Source organism: Lepidochelys kempii, chromosome 3 (assembly GCF_965140285.1).
Source record: "Lepidochelys kempii isolate rLepKem1 chromosome 3, rLepKem1.hap1, whole genome shotgun sequence".
NCBI lineage: Eukaryota > Metazoa > Chordata > Testudines > Cheloniidae > Lepidochelys > Lepidochelys kempii.
In genome coordinates, this window is record NC_136382.1 from 136,834,189 (window position 1) to 136,854,318 (window position 20,130).

Below are 20,130 nucleotides of genomic sequence, written 5' to 3' on the forward strand. Positions count from 1 at the left end.
GCCTGATGCTGTCCATTACAAGACACTATTTTCAGTTGCTGCTTAGTTTGCCAAAGAATTTGGGCTGAAATTTTCCGTGATGGGTGTCTGCCTCAGTCGGATTTTTTTTTTTTTTTTTAATTTCAGTGAAAATGGTCCAGCTGTTTCTCAGAATGAGATTAGGGCAAAAGTATGTAGTTTTGCCCATCTTGAAAAAGGTCCTACAGCTAGTTCACTGTAAGGATGTACCTTCTGCCATCTCTGCGAAAATCAGCCCAAATGTATCCAAATTATCAGCCCCTGAAAATGTTTTCACATATTCAGTAGAGACATCTTAAAGTCTGACTGATTCATTTTCCAAAGATTTGTCTGTACTGAGCATGCTCCATTCTGAAGCTGCAAGGGCTGAGCAGAACTTCACCTGCATTTGCTCCACCTGGCTCGTGGCAGCAGGGGCTGTGGTGCCAGGTGCAGGAACTGAGAGCTGGGAGACTCTCTCTCTTCCGCTGTCATTTTCTCCTTGATGGCTCTCAGGCAGCAAGGAGAAAACATCCCTCAGCGGAGTGATGAGGGAATTGCAATGTGGGAGACTGGGACAAAGGTGGACAGGAGAGTGGGACAAGAGTAGGGTGGGTGGTGTGGGGGGGCTGGGATGAAATGGTGTCGTTGGGGGTATTGGACCCTGGAGAGAAATAGGGAGGGTGGAGAAACTGGGACAAGGACAGCCTGGAGGACATGGGGCAGGAAAGGGACAGACTAGTGGAAGAGCATGGGTTTTCCTCAGAACCTGGAATAGAATTTAGGAATCCTAAGTTCAACATTCCTCTCCTGTCTGTCCATAACTGTAAAACCCACTGGCAAAATGTATGCCTCTTCTTCCTGTATTGGCAGTCCATACAGTGGTGACAACCTGCTACTGCTCTGTTACTTGTTATGTCAAGTGCCAGAGGCCTCTGCTCTGCATCTAAACCTTCTAACCCTGATGATCAGTGTGGGAGTCAGTATGGTTCCATAGGGTGGAATTTCTGAGGTTTTTTTTCAGTTTGCTTTTTTAAAAACAGCATGATATAATCTTTAATTACATGGTCACATTCTGTTTTTTTCACTGGACCATTCAGTGCACTCAGTGGATGGTGCTAACGGGGTGAGTCAAGTTGGATAGTTAATGAGGCTGTTGTCTGTAGGATCTGTGTTTCATTTGTTAAGAAGTTGAAAGGTGTGCAGTGAATGAGGCAGGGTACTGCAAGAAGATAAAAGAAGGTTTCATAGGTAAGGCAGTCGAATGCTTCCCAGGAGAACTGGATTCTCTCTCTGCCACACATTTCCTATGTGATACTGGGCAAGTCACTAAAATGAAATTTTTCACAGGTGGCCACTAAACATATGTTGCTAATTTTCTGGGTACCCAACTTGAGATACCTTTGGTCTGCAGAAGTTCTAAGCAATGACAGCTGCGAATGAAGTCAACGGGAGATGGGCGGTGAAATAAAATGCTATAAAATACTAGGTTCTCTGAAAAATCAGACCATATTCACGTGTTTGTACAGTGCTTATCACAGTGGGGTTCTGGTCCATGACTACGGCTCCTAGCAGTGGCAGACTAGCCAATGGGCCCACAGGGCCTGTGCTCAGGAGCCCCGGCCAATTGCGGGGGTCCCAGAAAAATGGGCATTGCGCTCCCAGCAGACAAGTGCCGGGGTGGGGCAAACCCCTATGCCCTAACAATGCTGCACTCCCTGGCAGCAGTGCTGGGTGGGTGGAGCGGGAGAAGTGGCAACCCGGTCCCGTGCAGAAGCGTGGGGCAGCAGGGGAAGCTGCGGGCCTGGGATTGGAGGAGCTCTGGCTCTGTGCTGCAGCTGCGGTCCCAGGGCCCTGGCAGTGGAGACAGAACTTCTCCGGTCTTGGGCTGCAGTAGGGCAGGGGGGAGAAAGGAGCAAATGGGGGACACGGTTGGAGGGGACAGAATGGGGTGGAACGGGGAGGGGCCGTTGGGGAAAGGGGCAGAATGATGTGCAGTTGTGGCAGGCTACAGGCGGAAGAGGTGGAATGGGGGGCAAGCCTGCAGGTGGAAGGTATGCTGAGGGCCCCTTCCCCCCCACTTGCTCTGGTCCAGGGCCCCACGAAACAGTAATCCACCTCTGACTCCTAGGCATTACGGTAATACAGATTAATAATAATGAATAGCCTCTGTGCTTCAGTCACCCATCTCTAAAATGGAAATAATTATTCCATCTTTCCTTGCAGGGGTGTTGGAAAGATAAATTTATTAATGTTGGTGAAGCATTCAGGTGATTCAGTGATGAGCAGTATAGAAAAGCCCATAAAGAAATTAATAATTCTGTATTCAGAGCAGGATTTGAATAGTGCACAGTATGCGACACATGGAGCCACACACTGAACAATGAAGAGAAAAGAAAATATAAAGTACCTGCTCATTCAGTGAGAACAAACCATCCTATGCACTGAATGAGGCAGGTGTCCTGTGGAAAAAGCATAACTAGGAGATAGCATTCTATTCACATTAATGCTTGTTACCTGATTCATCTCAATGAGCTGGGAGCTCAGTAGGCAGATTTGCAATGCTTGTATTATGTCATAGCAGTAAGATATGTACTCAGAGAGACCAGGCAGGAAACAGAAAGATGGGATGACATACCACCATTATGCTGTTGGTAGTTGACATTCTATTATTTTACAAAAAGAAAAGGAGTACTTGTGGCACCTTAGAGACTAACCAATTTATTTGAGCATGAGCTTTCGTGAGCTACAGCTGTAGCTCACGAAAGCTCATGCTCAAATAAATTGGTTAGTCTCTAAGGTGCCACAAGTACTCCTTTTCTTTTTGCGAATACAGACTAACACGGCTGTTACTCTGAAATCTATTATTTTAGTGATTACCTGTTGTAGACTGTCTCCCAGCAATCTGAATGTATGTCAGATATAATAAAAAAAAATGAAGGCCCATGTTAAAGTCACTGGTGTCAAGAATCTGCCATTGCTCCTCAGGTCTGATCTAGGTAACTTAGTTTAGGATTTTCTAAAGCACTCATTACTTTGGTTACTGTTACAGTCCAATAATTTAAAATACACTTCTGATAACTGTCTAAATGTTACTGTATGTGAACAGTTGTTAATTTGGTAAAGTAAATAATAATAATTAAAAATCGAAGTTCTTATTTACCGGACAGTTCTCAGTAGCTTCTCTGTAGTCTTTACAGTACATCAGAAGTCCCCAAATACCTATTAATGGAACTGATTCTGACTATGTAGCGTGCCGGCTTTGTAGGATTATTGCAAGTTACATCTTTTAATAGTAGAATGTCTGAGACAACAAAAGATATCTTCACACTACTTAGAAAAACAGCAAAAACAGATAAGGCAACAGACTTAAAAGATAGCCATGTGATGGTTGCTGATTGGGCACATAAAGAACTGAAACTGAGAAGGAGGGTTATCAAGGATCTACAATCCATCTCTCTCACAAATCTTGGGAGACAGGCCAGTCCTTGCCTACAGACAGCCCCCCAACCTGAAGCAAATACTCACCAGCAACCACACACCATACAACAGAACCACTAACCTAGGAACCTATCCTTGCAACAAAGCCCGTTGCCAACTGTGTCCACATATCTATTCAGGGGACGCCATCACAGGGCCTAATCACATCAGCCACACTATCAGAGGCTTGTTCACCTGCGCATCTACCAATGTGATATATGCCATCATGTGCCAGCAATGCCCCTCTGCCATGTACATTGGTCAGACTGGACAGTCTCTATGTAAAAGAATAAATGGACACAAATCAGATGTCAAGAATATAACATTCATAAAACAGTCGGAGAACACTTCAGTCTCTCTGGTCACTTGATTACAGACCTAAAAGTCGCAATATTACAACAAAAAGACTTCAAAAACAGACTCCAATGAGAGACTGCTGAATTGGAATTAATTTGCAAACTGGATACAATTAACTTAGGCTTGAATAGAGACAGGGAGTGGATGGGTCATTGCACAAAGTAAAACTATTTCCCCATGTTTATTTTCTCCCCTCCCCCACCCCCCACTGTTCCTCAGACGTTTCTGTTAACTGCTGGAAATGGCCCACCTTGATTATCACTACAAAAGGTTTTCTCCCCCCTCCCTCCCTGCTCTCCTGCTGGTAATAGCTTATCTTAAGTGATCACTCTCCTTACAGTGTGTATGATAACACCCATTTTTTCATGTTCTCTGTGTATATAAATCTCCTCACTGTATTTTCCACTGAATGCATCCAGTGAAGTAGCTCACGAAAGCTTATGCTCAAATAAATTGGTTAGTCTGTAAGGTGCCACAAGAACTCCTTTTCTTTTTGCGAATACAGACTAACACGGCTGCTACTCTGAAACCTGAGAAGGAGGGCAATGTATTAGGCACTCACTCCAAGATAGTAGAGAGTACATTAGCAAAGCAGATTACACATTAAAAAAAAAGGGAGACATATGTAGTGACAAAATTAAAAAGGCCAAGGCACAAAATGAGATTAAACTAGCTAGAGACATAAAGGATAACAAGAAAATATTCTACAAATACATAAGAAACAAAAGGAAGACCAAGGACAGCATATGCCTGTTACTCAATATGGGGGAGGGGGTGGGAACAATGACAGAAAATGTGGAAATGGCAGAAGTGCTAAAAGATTTCTTTGTTTTTGGATCTCACCAGAAAGGTTAGTAGAAACTGTTTTTTGTTCCAAAGCACCAAGAACCTTTATGTTCTGCAGAATCACTTATATGACTTCCTTTCTAATGCAAATAGAGACTTGTTATGGGTTTAGTCTAGTGCTGCCTCCGCTACTCCCTGGAAACAGTGACTAGGTATGTCATTATTCACTCAGTTGTTTCAGAGGGTATTTTCCTCCCTTTTCTGCCTACTTCTCCTCCACATAGATATTTTCTCCTCTATAATGGCTCAATATAACCTGGACCTTACTTGGATCAGGGAGAACCTGTATCTGCATCATACTTCTGGTGAACTTGGTGATTGGTGCAGCAGATATAGATTGGCATGGTGAATGCAGTTTAGACATACATTTAATTCATGAGATGTAAATCCTGACGCATATCTCCTCCCCCCATCCCCAAGTGCATTGAGAAGCACGGAGGATGAATAAACCAGTGCCAAATTTAGAAAATCTATAATCTGTTCCCAGATTGAAATGAATAGGCAACCACTGAGTCTAAACACTCAGAGGAGATGTTAGTAGTGGTGAAAGAGGCAATGAATTGGCACCAGACTTTCTGCTTCCCTCCGAGGAAGAAGTCATAAACAATCTCTATTCTAGTATAGCCAACCTATAAATGATAACAAGTGTAAATTCCAGTGATGTTGTATATTGAGTAGGGCTAAACCACCTTTCATTTTCAGGTGTCAGAAAATCATCAGATGGATTCATGGTCCAGGATACTGCTAAATAAAATTACAAGAGACTTTTGAATAACTTGAAAAATAATTTTGGGAATATCAAAGGGGAAGTGATATAAAATAGGGGCAGATTTCCATTTTGATAAGACTAATCTTTCCTACCCAGGATGTTTTCTCCTTGCTTTTAGTTAAGATCAGCTAACTTTATGGCAGACTTCGCCATTTCTGTGGTGTTTAGATGGATTATCTCTTTCTCTCTAATGTGGACTATGCCTGGGGCACTCGCACCTCTACCAATCTATCCTAGATTATTGTAATTCTCCCCTCATTGGATTTCTCTTGTATCTGCCATGTATGGGGTGTGGCTTCCCTGACCTGCTTGACCCTACATAAAAACCATAATGTTACAGGACAGGAGCAGATGCTTGTATGTTGTGAACTGAGGACCTAGATACATATTGCTGGGCTTCATATGTAGAGATAAAATTTAATGAATCAGGATTGGATTATATAACAATTTTGGATGGTTCAGAGGATTTATTTTTCATTTGTAGCTACTGTACATGTGTCCCTGTGATAGAATGTACTGAATATGTAAGCCTGGCCTGTGAAAGTCAAGGGAGACTATTCCTGTGTGTGAATACTGAATGAATGTTTCCATGTGATTTAATTAAAATCTGATAGGAATTTTTAAAATCTGTAATAAATATCTAATTTCTCTCCTTTGTGTAGCATCTGTCTTTTGGCAATGGTAGCTTACATGTTGATGCAGCCTTCCAGCAAACACTCTGGAGTGTAGCCCCAATCAGTTCAGGAAGTGAAGTAGCCCAAGGTAAGATTGACTTGATTTTAGTTATTAGAGTCCCCCGGACTGTGAATTAAATAATCCCCCTCAAAAAATCTGCCAATGATTAGTGTACTGTAGCAATGGGGTTTCCCTTGCATGAACATTTGATCTCTAAAATGGATGTAAAAAAATATGTTCCAAAAACAAAGAATAAAAACTGTGCTGAAGTGTATAATAATGATTTTCTACACACTTATTTCTGAGGAATGAAAAAAATGAACTAAATGTTTTTATCCTAAAGTCACATTTATGTTGAAAATAAATGATAGAGTACTTTACAGTCCAAATTTAAAATTACTCTCTCATATCAATCTTAAGGTTGCAATATATATAGTGACCCCTATGTTTAGGTTACCAAACAATTTCTATATATGTGTGTAGCCCACACTAACACAGTGATGCTGTTTGTCCACCTCTAATAGTTAGAGCACATTTAGAGGATTATGAGTTTGCTACTGCTTCCAGCTAAGGGCCTTGTTCTTTAACTCAGGCAGCAGATGTTCATGCTTTTAAATCCAAAGGGCCTGGGTTCATTCCCTGCATCTGTCTTGAAGGACGAGCCTAGGACTTGCTGGGCAAGGAGAATGGGACTGCTTGTGTGAGGAGAATGGGACTGAGACGGGCCATGGATGAGGAAGAGCCAGGAATGGGACAGGCTGTAGAATGGGTCTGTTATATTTAGGGTCTAGAAAGAATTTTTATTCAACTGTTGAAGTGAAATTTGGGCAAAGGATTCCTGAATTTCAACACCATGACACGTTAGTACATCTGTGGAAGGAGGCAGAGGAGAAAGAGGGATCCTTCTTACAAAATAATCTCTTGTGGCAGAAAACTCAATAATTTGTAATTCTGTAGAAAGTTAATTTTGTCATTTACTTTTATAAATACTGTACTGACAGTCCTTTTAGCAAACTCACAGACATACTTACTTTCCCAATCTACTGCAGGGTGTATTTTGTTTTTTAAAAAATAAACAGAACAAAATAACACCCACCAGTTTAAATTTTTTTAACTGACAGATTTTTCTGGAAGATATTTCTGCTGGTTTTGTTCTGATTTGATTAACACTGTCATTAACACCAATTATCTTCATTTTCCTTGTTCTGTGAGGGTAACAGAGCCATTTTACACATTCAGAGCTTGAATAAAATGGTGTCTGCCTACAGTGAATTGTTAGGCAATTATCAGTGCATAGTCTAGCATGACTGAAAAGTAGTAGCAGATGAGGTGTTCATACCCACAGACAATCATGTGAAAATGATGCCAGTTTTGCATTTTTGTATCAGAGCATTTGATTGAAACTCAAGTCAATACAATTTTTCCTTTTTGTCCCTTTTATAGGTATAGGCATTTAACTACCTAATTTGACTTAATTTTTGGGAGCAGCATTTTCCCTTGCATAGGTGATCATCTGGGTAACGTCAGAAACAATTACTATTAGTAGTGAAGACTTTATTACAGCAAAGCCTACAATCACTACTGTAATTAAGTCTATGTCCTTTGTGAAGGAAGGGTGATCTTGAAGTTAAAGCACTGATTTTGTGTATGACCCTGGACAAATCACCTTGGTCTCTGTGCCTTATTTTATCTATAATTAAAATATGGATAATTGTTATCCCAGAGTGCAAGGTGACATTCATTTAATTAGTGTCTATTAAATGCTTTGACATCGTTGAATGCAAACTGCAAAGTTATTGGTTCTAGGTATACGTAATTCCAGAGAACACCTGTTCTGGATCAAAATTTTCCATTCTCTTAAAAAAAAACTGTTATAACTTTAGCTCTTTGTTTTACATTAGTTTGTAGAAACAAGAAGACATTTGTGTCAGATTTTTGAAACATTTCAGTAACATAACAATGGCTTTTATTTAAGTAAAAATGTACATAAGTCCATTATGTGAAATAGGAATTTGTAGCCAACTTAAATGAATTTGTTACTTTGTAAAACTTGGTTGCACTATTTTTCACAAACCTGTGTTAAGGAATCAGCAAACGTAAGTTGCTTAGTGGAAGTGGGTCTTTAACTACAAGTCAAACAAGACTGTACTGTAAATTGCATGGGGGCAGTTTACAAAGAGTTTCTTTGGGCAGTGTTTTGCCTTTTGAAGATGGGCATACGTCTGAATACACATATCTGTATTAACCCCAATATCGATCCATATCACAAAATTAAAATGTGTCTGGTAATGACTCCGAAGGAATCATAATAAGCTATCATATCAAAATCCTTTACCTACAAATCAAAAGTTCACTTCTGAAAACTCCCCAAATAAATTTGTACTATCTCAAAATAAAAGAGAAGAAAGCCAAATGCTAATCCAATATTGAATCATAAATGTAGGCACTGAATTTGCTCAAGAGCATATAGGGTTGAAAGGGTTTTTTCTTAGTATATACTTAGATTTCAAATATTCATAAATGTGCTACTTTTAACATTTATATTTGAAATTCTGTACACTGTAATTGCTTTGCAATATGGCTAAAGTATCTATAGCAGTCACAGCCTTTCTTGTTATAAGATTATATAACTATTTCCTTTCTAGCATCCTATTTTCACATGTTCATAACTTTCTGAAATGAATACTTTTCAGGCTGAATTTTTTCCAGGCTTGTTTTGTACCCAAAGATAAATGCTTTTTCAAAAAGTTGAACAAAAGTATATCGAGAATAACTGTTTTTGAGTATGAGGAGGGTGGGACATTCTCCCCCGCTCCTACTTTCAAAAAACAAAACAAAAATCAATTTTTTTCCTGTTAAGGAAAACGCTCCCATCGCCTGCATCTACCTGTTCAGCTGTCTGTTGAATGAATGAATGAATGAATGAATGAAAAACCTGGGAGAAAAACAAATGGGTTATGAACATATGAGTGCATCAAATACATATGAAGAATGGTTCGCAAAGGGGCAAATTGAGTCCCCAGTGCCTAGGCTGAGGATCTTGGCAGGACATTGGGAAGACCTGTGCAAGAGGAGGCGAGGAATTCACATACCCCTGTCACATAGTGGCAGTAGAACCGCTCTGTGGAGGCTACTCCTGGAGCATGGCCATGCAAAGAGCTTGGCACTGCTGCGCTGGAGATGCAAGCACCCAGTCCTGCTCCCTCTCTCATGAAAGAGCGGGCACTAGTGCTGCACCCAGGGAGATAAAGGCAGGATTGGCTCCATAATGTGGCTAAATCTATTTCTATCCAAGGACAAAATATCTGATACAAAGATTTTATACCAGTAGGATGCCAATGGCAATTTTACTTTCCTTTTTGCTACTATAGTAAAACCAAGGCAATTAAGCCCTCAAATCATGTACAGATGCAGATCCTGATATAAATCCATACTAGCAAGGAGAAATTCATGGTTAGGCACTGAATTTATTACATTTTGGCAACACTAGTATAGCTTTTCAGGGTAATAAAATCTCATTGAATTGAATTGGAAATTGACTGAATCTCTGTCCTCTTAGCTCATCCTATTATAGGAAGGCATTGTGAGGCTATCATAACATTCAGTCAGTTTTTAGTACCACATGCACAAAGAAAATGGGGCTGAAGGAAAAGGTTCTAATTTCCTGATGTTCTTACTTTTACTTTTGAGATTTAAGTGAGTTCATTAGGGATTTATTACTACTGTCTTCAATTTCACATGTGCTGTGTACCATGCACACTTGTGTGTGCTTGCAGGTCCCAGATCTGTATATGCACCCATGGTATGGATATGGGGAACAATTGGAGACTGTTCTGAGGCCAGCCACCAAGTGAGCTTTTTACATTGTTTGAACATGTTTTTTGTGGTTCAGCTCAGACCAATATCCATGACTTTCTCTTCTTCCTTTCATTCAAGGATATTTGATAGGAGGTGATGTGCTGAGGCTATTGCATGGTCACATGGATGAATGCCTGACTGTTCCTTCAGGGGAACATGGAGAAGAACAGCGAAGGTAGGACTTGAAGACTAAAACACATACAAGAGTAACAAGCTTTATTGAATTAATTTTGACTGTCACTGATATTGCAATATTTCAGCATGTTAGACTGATACAGCCATCGCTTATCCTAAGGAGAGATCCCATTGAGATTAACTCTTGGTATGAAACTTACAGCCTACTCTGGAGTTCCCTTTTTCAGTTTCATTAACCTTACTTCCTTTTCAGTTGCAAAAGAAATAAACTCTATTGGAAGTGGACTTAATCTAGGAACATCAAGCAGGTCAACTGAAATCAGAAGAAAACGGAAACAGATTTAATTTAAAAAGTTAGCAACTTTTAAATTAATGACTTGAGTAACCTTTTTGCTTGTGTCCTTAGCCAAAAACCAAATCTGGGAGCATAAATGCCAAGAAACCTTCACACCCACTGTGCTAGCAACTGACCTGTTGCGATGGACAGAATGGCAGGATTAACTATGTTCTCTTCTTATGATTGATTTGATTCCTTAATGTCCACAAAGACCTGTAGGCAAACTTCATCAGTTTTTTCACTACTGATCCATTCTGTAGCATACACACTACCTCAGGAGGTGATATAGCAAGATCTTACAAGCTGGGGGGCATAGGTATTTCTTTGATGGGAGCCTCTGAAGGAAATCTAGAATGCAGCTGGAATTTGTAATGGTAGTTCAGTGTGTGAGTCTGTCTTTTGAATCATTACATTTCACCACTACCTCAGCATGGTGATAAGGAACAGTATTTGGGGAGTTGCTGTGTCTCAGATGAGTAGTCAGATGGATGACTCAAATGGGAGGTAAAATAAGAATTCTTTACTTTTGAGGTGTTATTGAACTATAAATTAATAGTATGGTCTGTCACTCCAAAATGTAGTTTTTATGTTGTATGAAAATGTGATTTTTCGCACTGATTTATCAGGACAGATTATTTCTTCAGTTGAATTGGCTGAATGATTATAGAAACTAGTACATGGAGGAGAAGATACTTGTATATAACTCCTGAAATATTTTAATAATTGTTTGATTTCTAAGCAGTCAAAGTAAATTGTTATCTCAAGACAGTAAATTACTTTGTTTGTAACCTACCAGTTTGTTTGTAGGGTAGCCATTTTGCTAGATATGCCCCAGAGCTCCCTGGATTATGTTTTGCTTCATTCTTGCTTATAGCATTGCAGATTTAAGGTTTTGCCTTGCATGTCTGCTTTTCTGGGTTCTCTCTCCTGCCTCTTAAACACAATAAATAAGTCAAAGATTTTTTTTAAAGAAAAGGGTGACTGAAGGTAGGCTTCTGAGCTCAGATTCAGGTGGCTAAATACTGGCTTGTGAGTCTAGTTTCAGGCACTATAGCAGGGCAGATAACTGGTTTTTTTTTGGTTTGCTGGCAAGTTTGAAAAGTTGGGAAAAAAAGTGAAGACGTAAAAAAAACAAACGGTTTACATAATCTATTAATGCAAGCAGAGGCGTTATAGAGAGAAGCAGGCCAGGATAGGATATACACTTATACAGATGTGAAAAGCTGCTTAGATATAGGAAAATAGGAACAGCATATAATCAAAAGAATTATTTTTCTCTTAGTGTTTCAAAAATATTTCTCCCCATATTCCTTGTGATTCACTAATTTCCATATTAGGCTTGCTCATAAAACAAATCTTTTCCCTTCCAAGTTGTCTTCTAAGACAGCTAAAAGAAATTAGATAGCCCTTGCTGGGTAAAACTTTTTTTTTTTAGGCTAATGAAAAGAATTACAGTGGTCGCACTTAAGTCCGTTCCCCCCCAATATTACTAGTTCCAGTGGTATTCCCCATTTAAAGTTTTTGGAATATCTCTTGAACCCTAGAATGGTTTCAAAATGGAGACATTTTTTTGAAGTGTGACCATTGCATGTATTAGATTTAGATACTATATAATAGGCCCATATGGTGAAGCATTTATTGTTGCTTCCCCCCAGGAAGTGCTACTGTGAATAGACTGAGAAGTAGGGGGAGGATCTTGAATATTGCCCGTCCACCTTTTTGTGTAAATCCTGCAAAGCTTCCTTTAACTGCAGTGAGATAACACATAAGGGCTTGCAGCATCAAGTACTGATTTAATGAGCTTTAAATTAAACACAAATTAAAGAAGAAAATAGGGCTGTACCTTTACGATAGGGAATTATATTTCTTCTTAAACTTAATATACAACATAAAAAATCCCATACATTAAAAGAAGCGTAAGGGTGCAAAGTCCAGCATTCCGAAATTAGGAAACACAGTAACATGTCTCACATTTTTCTCCTCTTGACATATTCACAAACTTAGCTACTGCATAAAATCTTTTTTATATCTTATTGTGGACTAGTACTCCCCGCCCCCGGTCTCTGACAGGAGGATGCACTCATCTCTGGGAGATTTTTGTGGAGCCTAATTTCAGTTGTTAGAAATGTATGCATACTTTATATCTGACATGTGGCATTTGGCTACTGACAGGGCTACACCCAGAAAGGTCTGGGCAATTTTGGTGGGTGGTAAACTTGTAGGATTCACTATTTGCCTTGTAGAATTAATTATTTGCCCTGTCCTTATTTCTCATGCATTTAATCAACGTAGATCAGGGATACTGAGACTTCAGTGGTTCAAGAACCAAATTAGCAATCAGCATTACCCAAAAGAGCCACAGTAGTGTGAATTCATTCTCTGTCTCTCTCTCACACACACATACACTCTCTCTCTCTCTCTCTCTCTCTCACACACACAGCAAAATGACTCACCTAGTATTATTATTTTGTCAAATACAATTGGTTGACAACATAGTAAAAGCATCCCGATTGGTTAATAACTTAAACTGGTTAATAATTAAATCACAGTGTTTTAATATCATGTGTTGCAAAGAGCTGCAGGAGACACATTAAAGAACCACTTGCAACTCATGAGTCTGAGTATCACTGCCTTAGATATAGGACATTTTGTACACAATGTATGTACTAAAGTTGTGCTATATTTGGAGGTATGTTTATTCTGCATCATCTGTGCTGGTAACTTTTGGAATTGTCTGAAGGCAGGCTTTAATCATAAAGCTAGAATTGTGTTTTGTTTCAGTAAGTCTTCAAAGACCAGTTCTACCTTTCAAAATGACAGCTTAAAAATTGCATTGCAGGATCCTATACCCATTCTGACTCACTGATTTCTGAATCAGATTTGCTCAGTTAGTGAATAAAAAGATATTTTTCTCCTAAACCTTTTTCTCAAATACTCAAAAGATTAGATAGCCCTAAAATACCAACTTTATTGGATTTTGTTGCCTGGCATCAGATGTCTATAATGAATAAATCATTTAAGTATGATGGTTTCTGTACCAGACAGCTTTGTTTTAACAGTTTATTTTTGTGTTATGTTTTCCAGTGCATGTTAAATTTATTTGAATTTGCATGTGGGTAGGTAGGTTGAGTAGGTTTCTAAAGGTTACTAAAATCAATAATAATACAAGCATTGTGTGCAACATGTGACCCTCTCTCAAACCCTTACACTCCTTATACTCCAATGTAATATGATTGGAATTTGGCTGTATTGTTTGTGGTGATATATGTCCCTTATTAAAAATTGTTTAAAACTATTTAAAAATGTGTGTAGGTTGTTGAAAAGTACAGATGTGAAGAAGGGAAGAAAGTCTGAAAGCTCATTTAAGTGTTCTGACAATATTCATTAATTTAGAAAAAAAATCAATGCAGTAAAGTAAGATAGAGTTTTTGGGAGCAGTGCCTTTGCCACAAATGCCAGGTGGAACGACTGCTCGTAAAAGAGGCTTCACTAGCCTTTATAATGTATTCATAGGAGACAGACTAGTCTGCCTCAATACATGCAAATGAGGGAGCAGTTTTAAGCAGGTTCATCTTGAACTTGTAGATACCTAACCCATCGAGTAATTAATGACTAGTTGGAGGGTAGAATGGAGGGTGGGAGGTGGGGAGGATGGAAAAAGTTGTTTGTGATGATACTTTAGTTCAAGTGGTAGAATACTGTGGTGTTTTAGAGGCAACAGTATTATTTTTCATAGATATTGTGATTTGACCTGACAGGGAGCTGAGCACTCCAACCCTGACCCAGCAAGAGCACTTAAAATGGGGCTTCACACATACTTAATCTAAGCATGTGTTGGGTTGAGGTCAGAGGGTACAGAACATAGTGGGATGGTGCCCTAAAGCTGTATTTTACTATTCTGCCCCCCCCCAATCTATATGCATATTAAGCAAGGCTGTGTATAATCTGTAGCAAGCGAGATCTGAAGTATGTAGTGTTGATTTTTGTAGCACTCCAATGAGGCAGGCTGGAAATTCTACAGCAGCTTCAGGGTAAATAAAAAAAAAAAATTTTTTTTAATAGAATTATATAGGAGAAGGAATAATACATTCAGTTCAAAAGTCCTTGTTTTTCTCAAGTTATTAAATTCATTGTTTCATGCTGCCCCCTAATTTTCAGATTTCAGTAGACATGACTCGTAACTGAATTATAGAAATTGCTAAAGGTTAAAGTGGAGGTTTTGGTAGCTAACTGAAACCCTCAGAATCCCGCGATGCCCACTGGCAGAGGGCCCACTATAATGTAACTCATATAAGGCCTGACACCCTCTCTACCCCCAACACGTTGTTGTAATATATATCCAAAAGGTATCTTGTAAACTGGTGATGGGCTGGTTAGGAATATCATAGCATGATATATGTGCGGGTTGTATATAAAGAGTTATGTATGTGTGCCGGGAATATGTTCTTAAAATGTGTTTTGGAGGCAGTGCATAAATCAAGTCTGCCATAGACAAAGGAATGTGGATTTACCTGTCTGACGAGCTTGGATACAGGCTGAGGTAAAAGTACATTTACATAGAAGGTTAACAAAGCCATCAAGGTAATAAGTGGCAGAGGAAACCAGTGAGCACATCGGGGGACAGAGTGCACATCCCAGGAAGTCTTTCTGGCTCTTTAGACAGAGACAAAGACAGTAGTCTTTGGAAAATATAAGGGAGAGGAAAAGGACATTCTAGTTATCCATCACTTTGGGGACCTAGGGTACAGCACCCTCTGGTTCAGTTGGTGAAAAGTGAAAGTTGGATCCTCTGGCCTAGAGGGCTAGTGATGCTGGTAACTTGATGTAAGTGAGAAAACTGCTTAGGCAATGATTGCAACATGTTAAAATTTAAGTTTTAGTCATTAGAAACCATGTTCTGTTTTTGTTTGTAAACAAATCTGTTTCTTTTTCTTATTATCACTTAAGTCTCTGTTCTTTATTAATAAACATATTCTTAGTTTTACTATAAACCATCTCAGTGCTGTTATTTAGTAAAGAGTAAGTCCGAAGCTAACAGACTGGTGTGTGCTCTGTCTGTGTGGAGGCAGCAAACTTAATAATTTCTGTGAGTGCGCAGTAAGAAGGACTAGACACTGCAGAGAGGTGTGTCTGAAGAATTTGGGAATTGGGGTTCACTCCATGTTATCTGAAGGGCAAGATATAGACTGTCAGAATCTCAAGAAGTTTGCTGGTGAGGTGTACTGACTGGTGTGGCAGGGATCTGGGGACACAGTCTAATTTCCAGCACAATTCACTCTTGCTGAGACAGAAAGGTAACACAATGGCTTATGGTTCTGGGTTCCTGATGAGAGCTTCACAGTAAGAGACGGAGGTTTTTGGCATGGGGTAGGAAAATGCATCTCCTCTTTCATTCTCCTTGTGAGCTGGATTGGAAGAGACTATATTTTTTTGGCAGGACTTGAACTCCTAGTTCCACACTTGAGCACCCTTGACAGCAACTAGCTTTCTCCCAATCTCCCACCTCAGTATTGGCCTCTGCATTCAGCAACGATGAATAAGATATTAGCTGAATTTGTCTGCTTAAATGATCAGAAGTACAATAGTCAATAATACTGATGTTACATTTCCATCACTAGGTATCATCGTTAACACCTGAGGAGAATGAGAGATAGTTTATACCTTTCACAGTTGCCTGCCTGTAGACAAGTCAGACATCACTGCATTGGTTACACTCAGTTCACGTTTGGAAGGTTTTCTTCACAAAATATATTATTGCATACTCAAAGGAGTTACACTGGTGTAACAGATTTATAGGGTGGAGAGTCAGGACTGTAACATTTGTAATATGAAAGCTTAGATTCTGTGTTCATTTTTGTGGCTGGGGACAGATTCTGCAGCCAGTTGCAAGACTGTGCATTTGTCATGAAGTTTACAGATGCACTAATAGTAAGCAAATAGATTATATTGTTGTTTGGGAGGTGGGTGGGGAAGGAGGTTAAAGCTGTTGTTTTTTTTTAAAAAATAAGTTAATTTAGACACAACTATTTTCTGGTCTGTTTTTGAAGCTAGCTTACCCTGATGACAAAACACAAAAATGTGGTGTGTGCCATAAAATAAATGAAAAAGTGAATGTTGGGATTGTTCATAGTTTCCAAGGTGAGAAGGGACCATTGTGGGATCTAGTCTGATCTCCTGTGTAACACAGGCCATAGAACTTCCCCGTAATAATTCCTAGAGCATGTAAATTAGAAAAACATCCAATTGATTTAAAAATTGTCAGCAATGGAGACCCCACCATGACTGTTGGTAAGTTGTTCCCATGGTTAATTCTTCTCACTCTTGACAATTTCCTGCTTATTTCCAGTCTGAATGTGTCTAGCTTCAACTTCCAGCCATTGGATCATGTTATACCTTTCTCTGCTAGACTGAAGAGCCCATTACATAGGCGCTGACTCTGGGGGTGCTCCAGGGCTAGAGTTTTTGTTTTAAGGATTCCCATGAATTTCAAATTTCTGCCTACACCCATGTGAAGTTTTATCCTTAACCAAAATGGCTGCCACCTTTCATTATAGGTCAGTGTGACTGAAATCAACAAGATGGCTGTCAACTGATGTTGTTTCTAATGTGGCTGAAATGAGGCTGTGACATGTGAGGGCCAGACAAGACACAAGAGAATGTGGAGGAGCAGGGATTAAGACTATGTGGGCAGCAGGGAGTTGGGATGTTAGGAAACTATGAGGTATCAAGGGAATGTGGGGGGCAGATTGAAAGGAATGCAGGGTGTGACATTCTATACCTTGGGGGAACATCCTGGAACCCCCATAGTCCTCATTTTTATATAATTGGGATCTTACGTATACAGCATGCCTTGTAAGGAATCAGGGGAAAGATTATGACCTGCTGAAAGTCATTTCTCTATCCATATATATATATATTGCATTAATTAATTAATGCGTATGAAGTTATGAGAATTGTGCTGTATGGTCATTAAAACATGCTGTAAGTTGGGGAATCAGCCAGACATTTGCTCCCCAAAGGCAACAGCAAGGAAAGTAGCCAACACCCAGGTGGGGTATCAATCAACCCATCGACAACCATTGTCTAGCAAGGGAGCTACGATGCAATGTCTCACCTGTATGAGGCCACACCTTGCTCATCCTTGCTTGGGGAGACTTAGCAATGCCCCCAGACATGCCTAGACTTTTGTTTTCCGAGCATGTGGTCTGAAGCATAAAACAAACAGAGCAGACACATACTAGGCCCTTCTCCTGCCCCCACCTACGCTGCAAGCAACCAAGACACTGAGAGGAAGACAAGACTCCAATACAGGAGACTGGCCCAGGTTTAAGGAACAAACCTGTATATTAAGGACTGTGATATCCAATGGGGTGAGAAAAACTGCTTAATCTAATTGTTACCCAGTCTAATAGGGTTGAGAGTTTAGACTGCGTGGTTATATTTTATTTCTTTTGGTAATTAACTCTGACTTTTTGCCTATCACTTAAAATCTACCTTTTAATGGTAATACATTTTTATCTTTACCAGTGAGTTTGTACGAAGTGCCCATCTTGAGCAGTGCAAGACGGTATATTCCTGAGGTACAGTGCTGGGAGCTGGGGTTGATTTGGCTCTGGTGCCTTTCTCTTTGTGATTCATGAACTGTTGGGGGCAAGTGAATATAAGAGGCAGGTGGGAGACAGCAGACTGTGGGAGGGACGATATGAGTAGGACAGCTACCTATCCTCTTTATTTAGTGAGGGATACAGAGGAATAGAGTGGTAGCTCTTCACATCCAGGATGATGGTAAGTGGAGTCCCTTCTGAGTAGAGCACAGGGAGGCCTGCAGTTTGGGCATCTACTTAAAGTTAAATTTTGAACCTGAGATGATCACACACAAGTGAGGCATGGCTGGCTTTTCCATGAATCCAAATGAATCCAAAAGTAAGCAGAAAAAAATAGAGTAGCTATTACTAATTATGGTGTTGAGCACCTTAAGTCACAGCTGAAAAAACCCAGCATCTTGTAAGAGTAGCTCAGCACCTTGCAGGATGTTGCCTTAATGGGACCTGGACATCAGTGATTTTACGATTCAAAGAATTGTGTGTTTAAAAACCCCAAAATATATTAAATAATAAGATACAACAAGGCTAGCTGGTTTCCACAAAAGACGAATGCATCATTGATATGAAATTAATTGAAGGAAAGCAAAATATTAAAATTATACAAACTGATCTCATTTATAAAAGTCAGTGGGATCAAGATGTCACAGTAGCTACCAGCAGTCTATTCCCAAGAAAAACCTCAGAGAGCTTTACCAAATATACTTTGATGTATTATTTTCTCTTAAAACTTGAAAAGAATATTGCTTTGGAATAAAACCTGTTCCTCTAATATTCTTTATAACTGCAAAGGCTGAAGGCAGCATGTCCAGTTAAAAATCATACAGTTTAAAAGCACATTTCTTCATCTCTGTGTTAGTGATAATTCCTTTGATTATTACAATAGGAACACATTTTAATATCAGATATATTATATTTGGGGCAGGGGAGGGATAGCTCAGTGGTTTGAGCATTGGCCTGCTAAACGCAGGGTTGTGAGTTCAATCCTTGAGGGGGCCATTTAGGGATCTGGGGCAAAAATTGGGGATTGGTCCCGCTTTGAGCAGGGGGTTGGACTAGGTGACCTCCTGAGGTCCCGTCCGACCCTGATATTCTATGATATAGACTCATAGCCTTTATGGCCAGAAGGGACTATCATGAGCATATAGTGTGACCTCCTGAACATTCCAGCTCACAGAACCTCACCCACCCACTCTTGTAATAGGCCCATCACCTGTGGCTGAGTTACTGAAGTCCTCAAATCATGATTTGAAGTCTTCAAGTTACAGAGAATTCACCATTTACACTAGTTTAAACTTTTTACTTGTTTATGCTGAAATACTTTTGCATTTCTCTAACTTTGGACAATGAAAATTAATTAGTTTCTCTTTATTTAAGACCCACTTCTAGTTGTTTTCACTTTTAGTTTCTCATGCATAAGCATAATGATAGAGTAAATAGGGTTGCCAACTGTCTAATTGCGCAAACCCAAACACCCTTGTCCCACTCCCTTCCCTGAGGCCCCATCCCTGCTCACTCTATCCCCCCTCCTGCCGTCGCTCGCTCTCCCCCGCACACACTCACTTTCACCGGGCTGGGGTAGGGGGCTGGGAGGGGGTGCAGGCTCTGGGCTGGGGAGTGGGGCTGAGGGGTTTGGAGTGTGGGAGGGGGCTCCAGGCTGAGCCTGGGGCAGGGGGCTGGGGTGCAGGATAGGGTGCGGACTCTTGGAGGGAGTTTGGGTACAGGAGGGGGCTCAGGAGTGGGGCAGGGGGTTGGGGTGTGAGCTCTGAGAGGGAGTTTGGGGGCAGGAGGGGCTCAGGGCTGGGCAGGAGGTTGGGGTACAGGTGGGGGTTTGGGGTGTGGACTCCAACTGGGTGTCACTTACCTTGGGCAGCTCCCAGAAGCAGCCGGCATGTCCGGCTCCTAGGCTCAGGGTTGGCCAGGTGGCTCTGTGCACTGCCTCTGCCTGCAGGCAACGCCCTTTGCAGCTCCCGTTGGCTGTGGTTCCTGATCGATGGGAGCTGTGGAATTGGAACTCGGTTGGGGGGGGAGGGCAGCACGCCAACCGGACTTTTAGCGGTCTATTAAAATCTCCC

At 40.4% G+C, this 20,130-nt stretch overlaps 1 protein-coding gene across 1 annotated transcript in view; it reads left to right on the forward strand.

Moving 5' to 3' along the window:
* RYR2 (ryanodine receptor 2) overlaps nt 1-20,130 on the forward strand; it is a 719,385-nt gene that overhangs the window by 268,360 nt on the left and 430,895 nt on the right. Inside the window, exons 8-9 of the mRNA XM_073338199.2 lie at nt 6,112-6,211; nt 10,061-10,157. Of these exons, the coding sequence (XP_073194300.1) occupies nt 6,112-6,211; nt 10,061-10,157 (197 nt within the window). The remainder of the gene's footprint in view (nt 1-6,111; nt 6,212-10,060; nt 10,158-20,130) is intronic.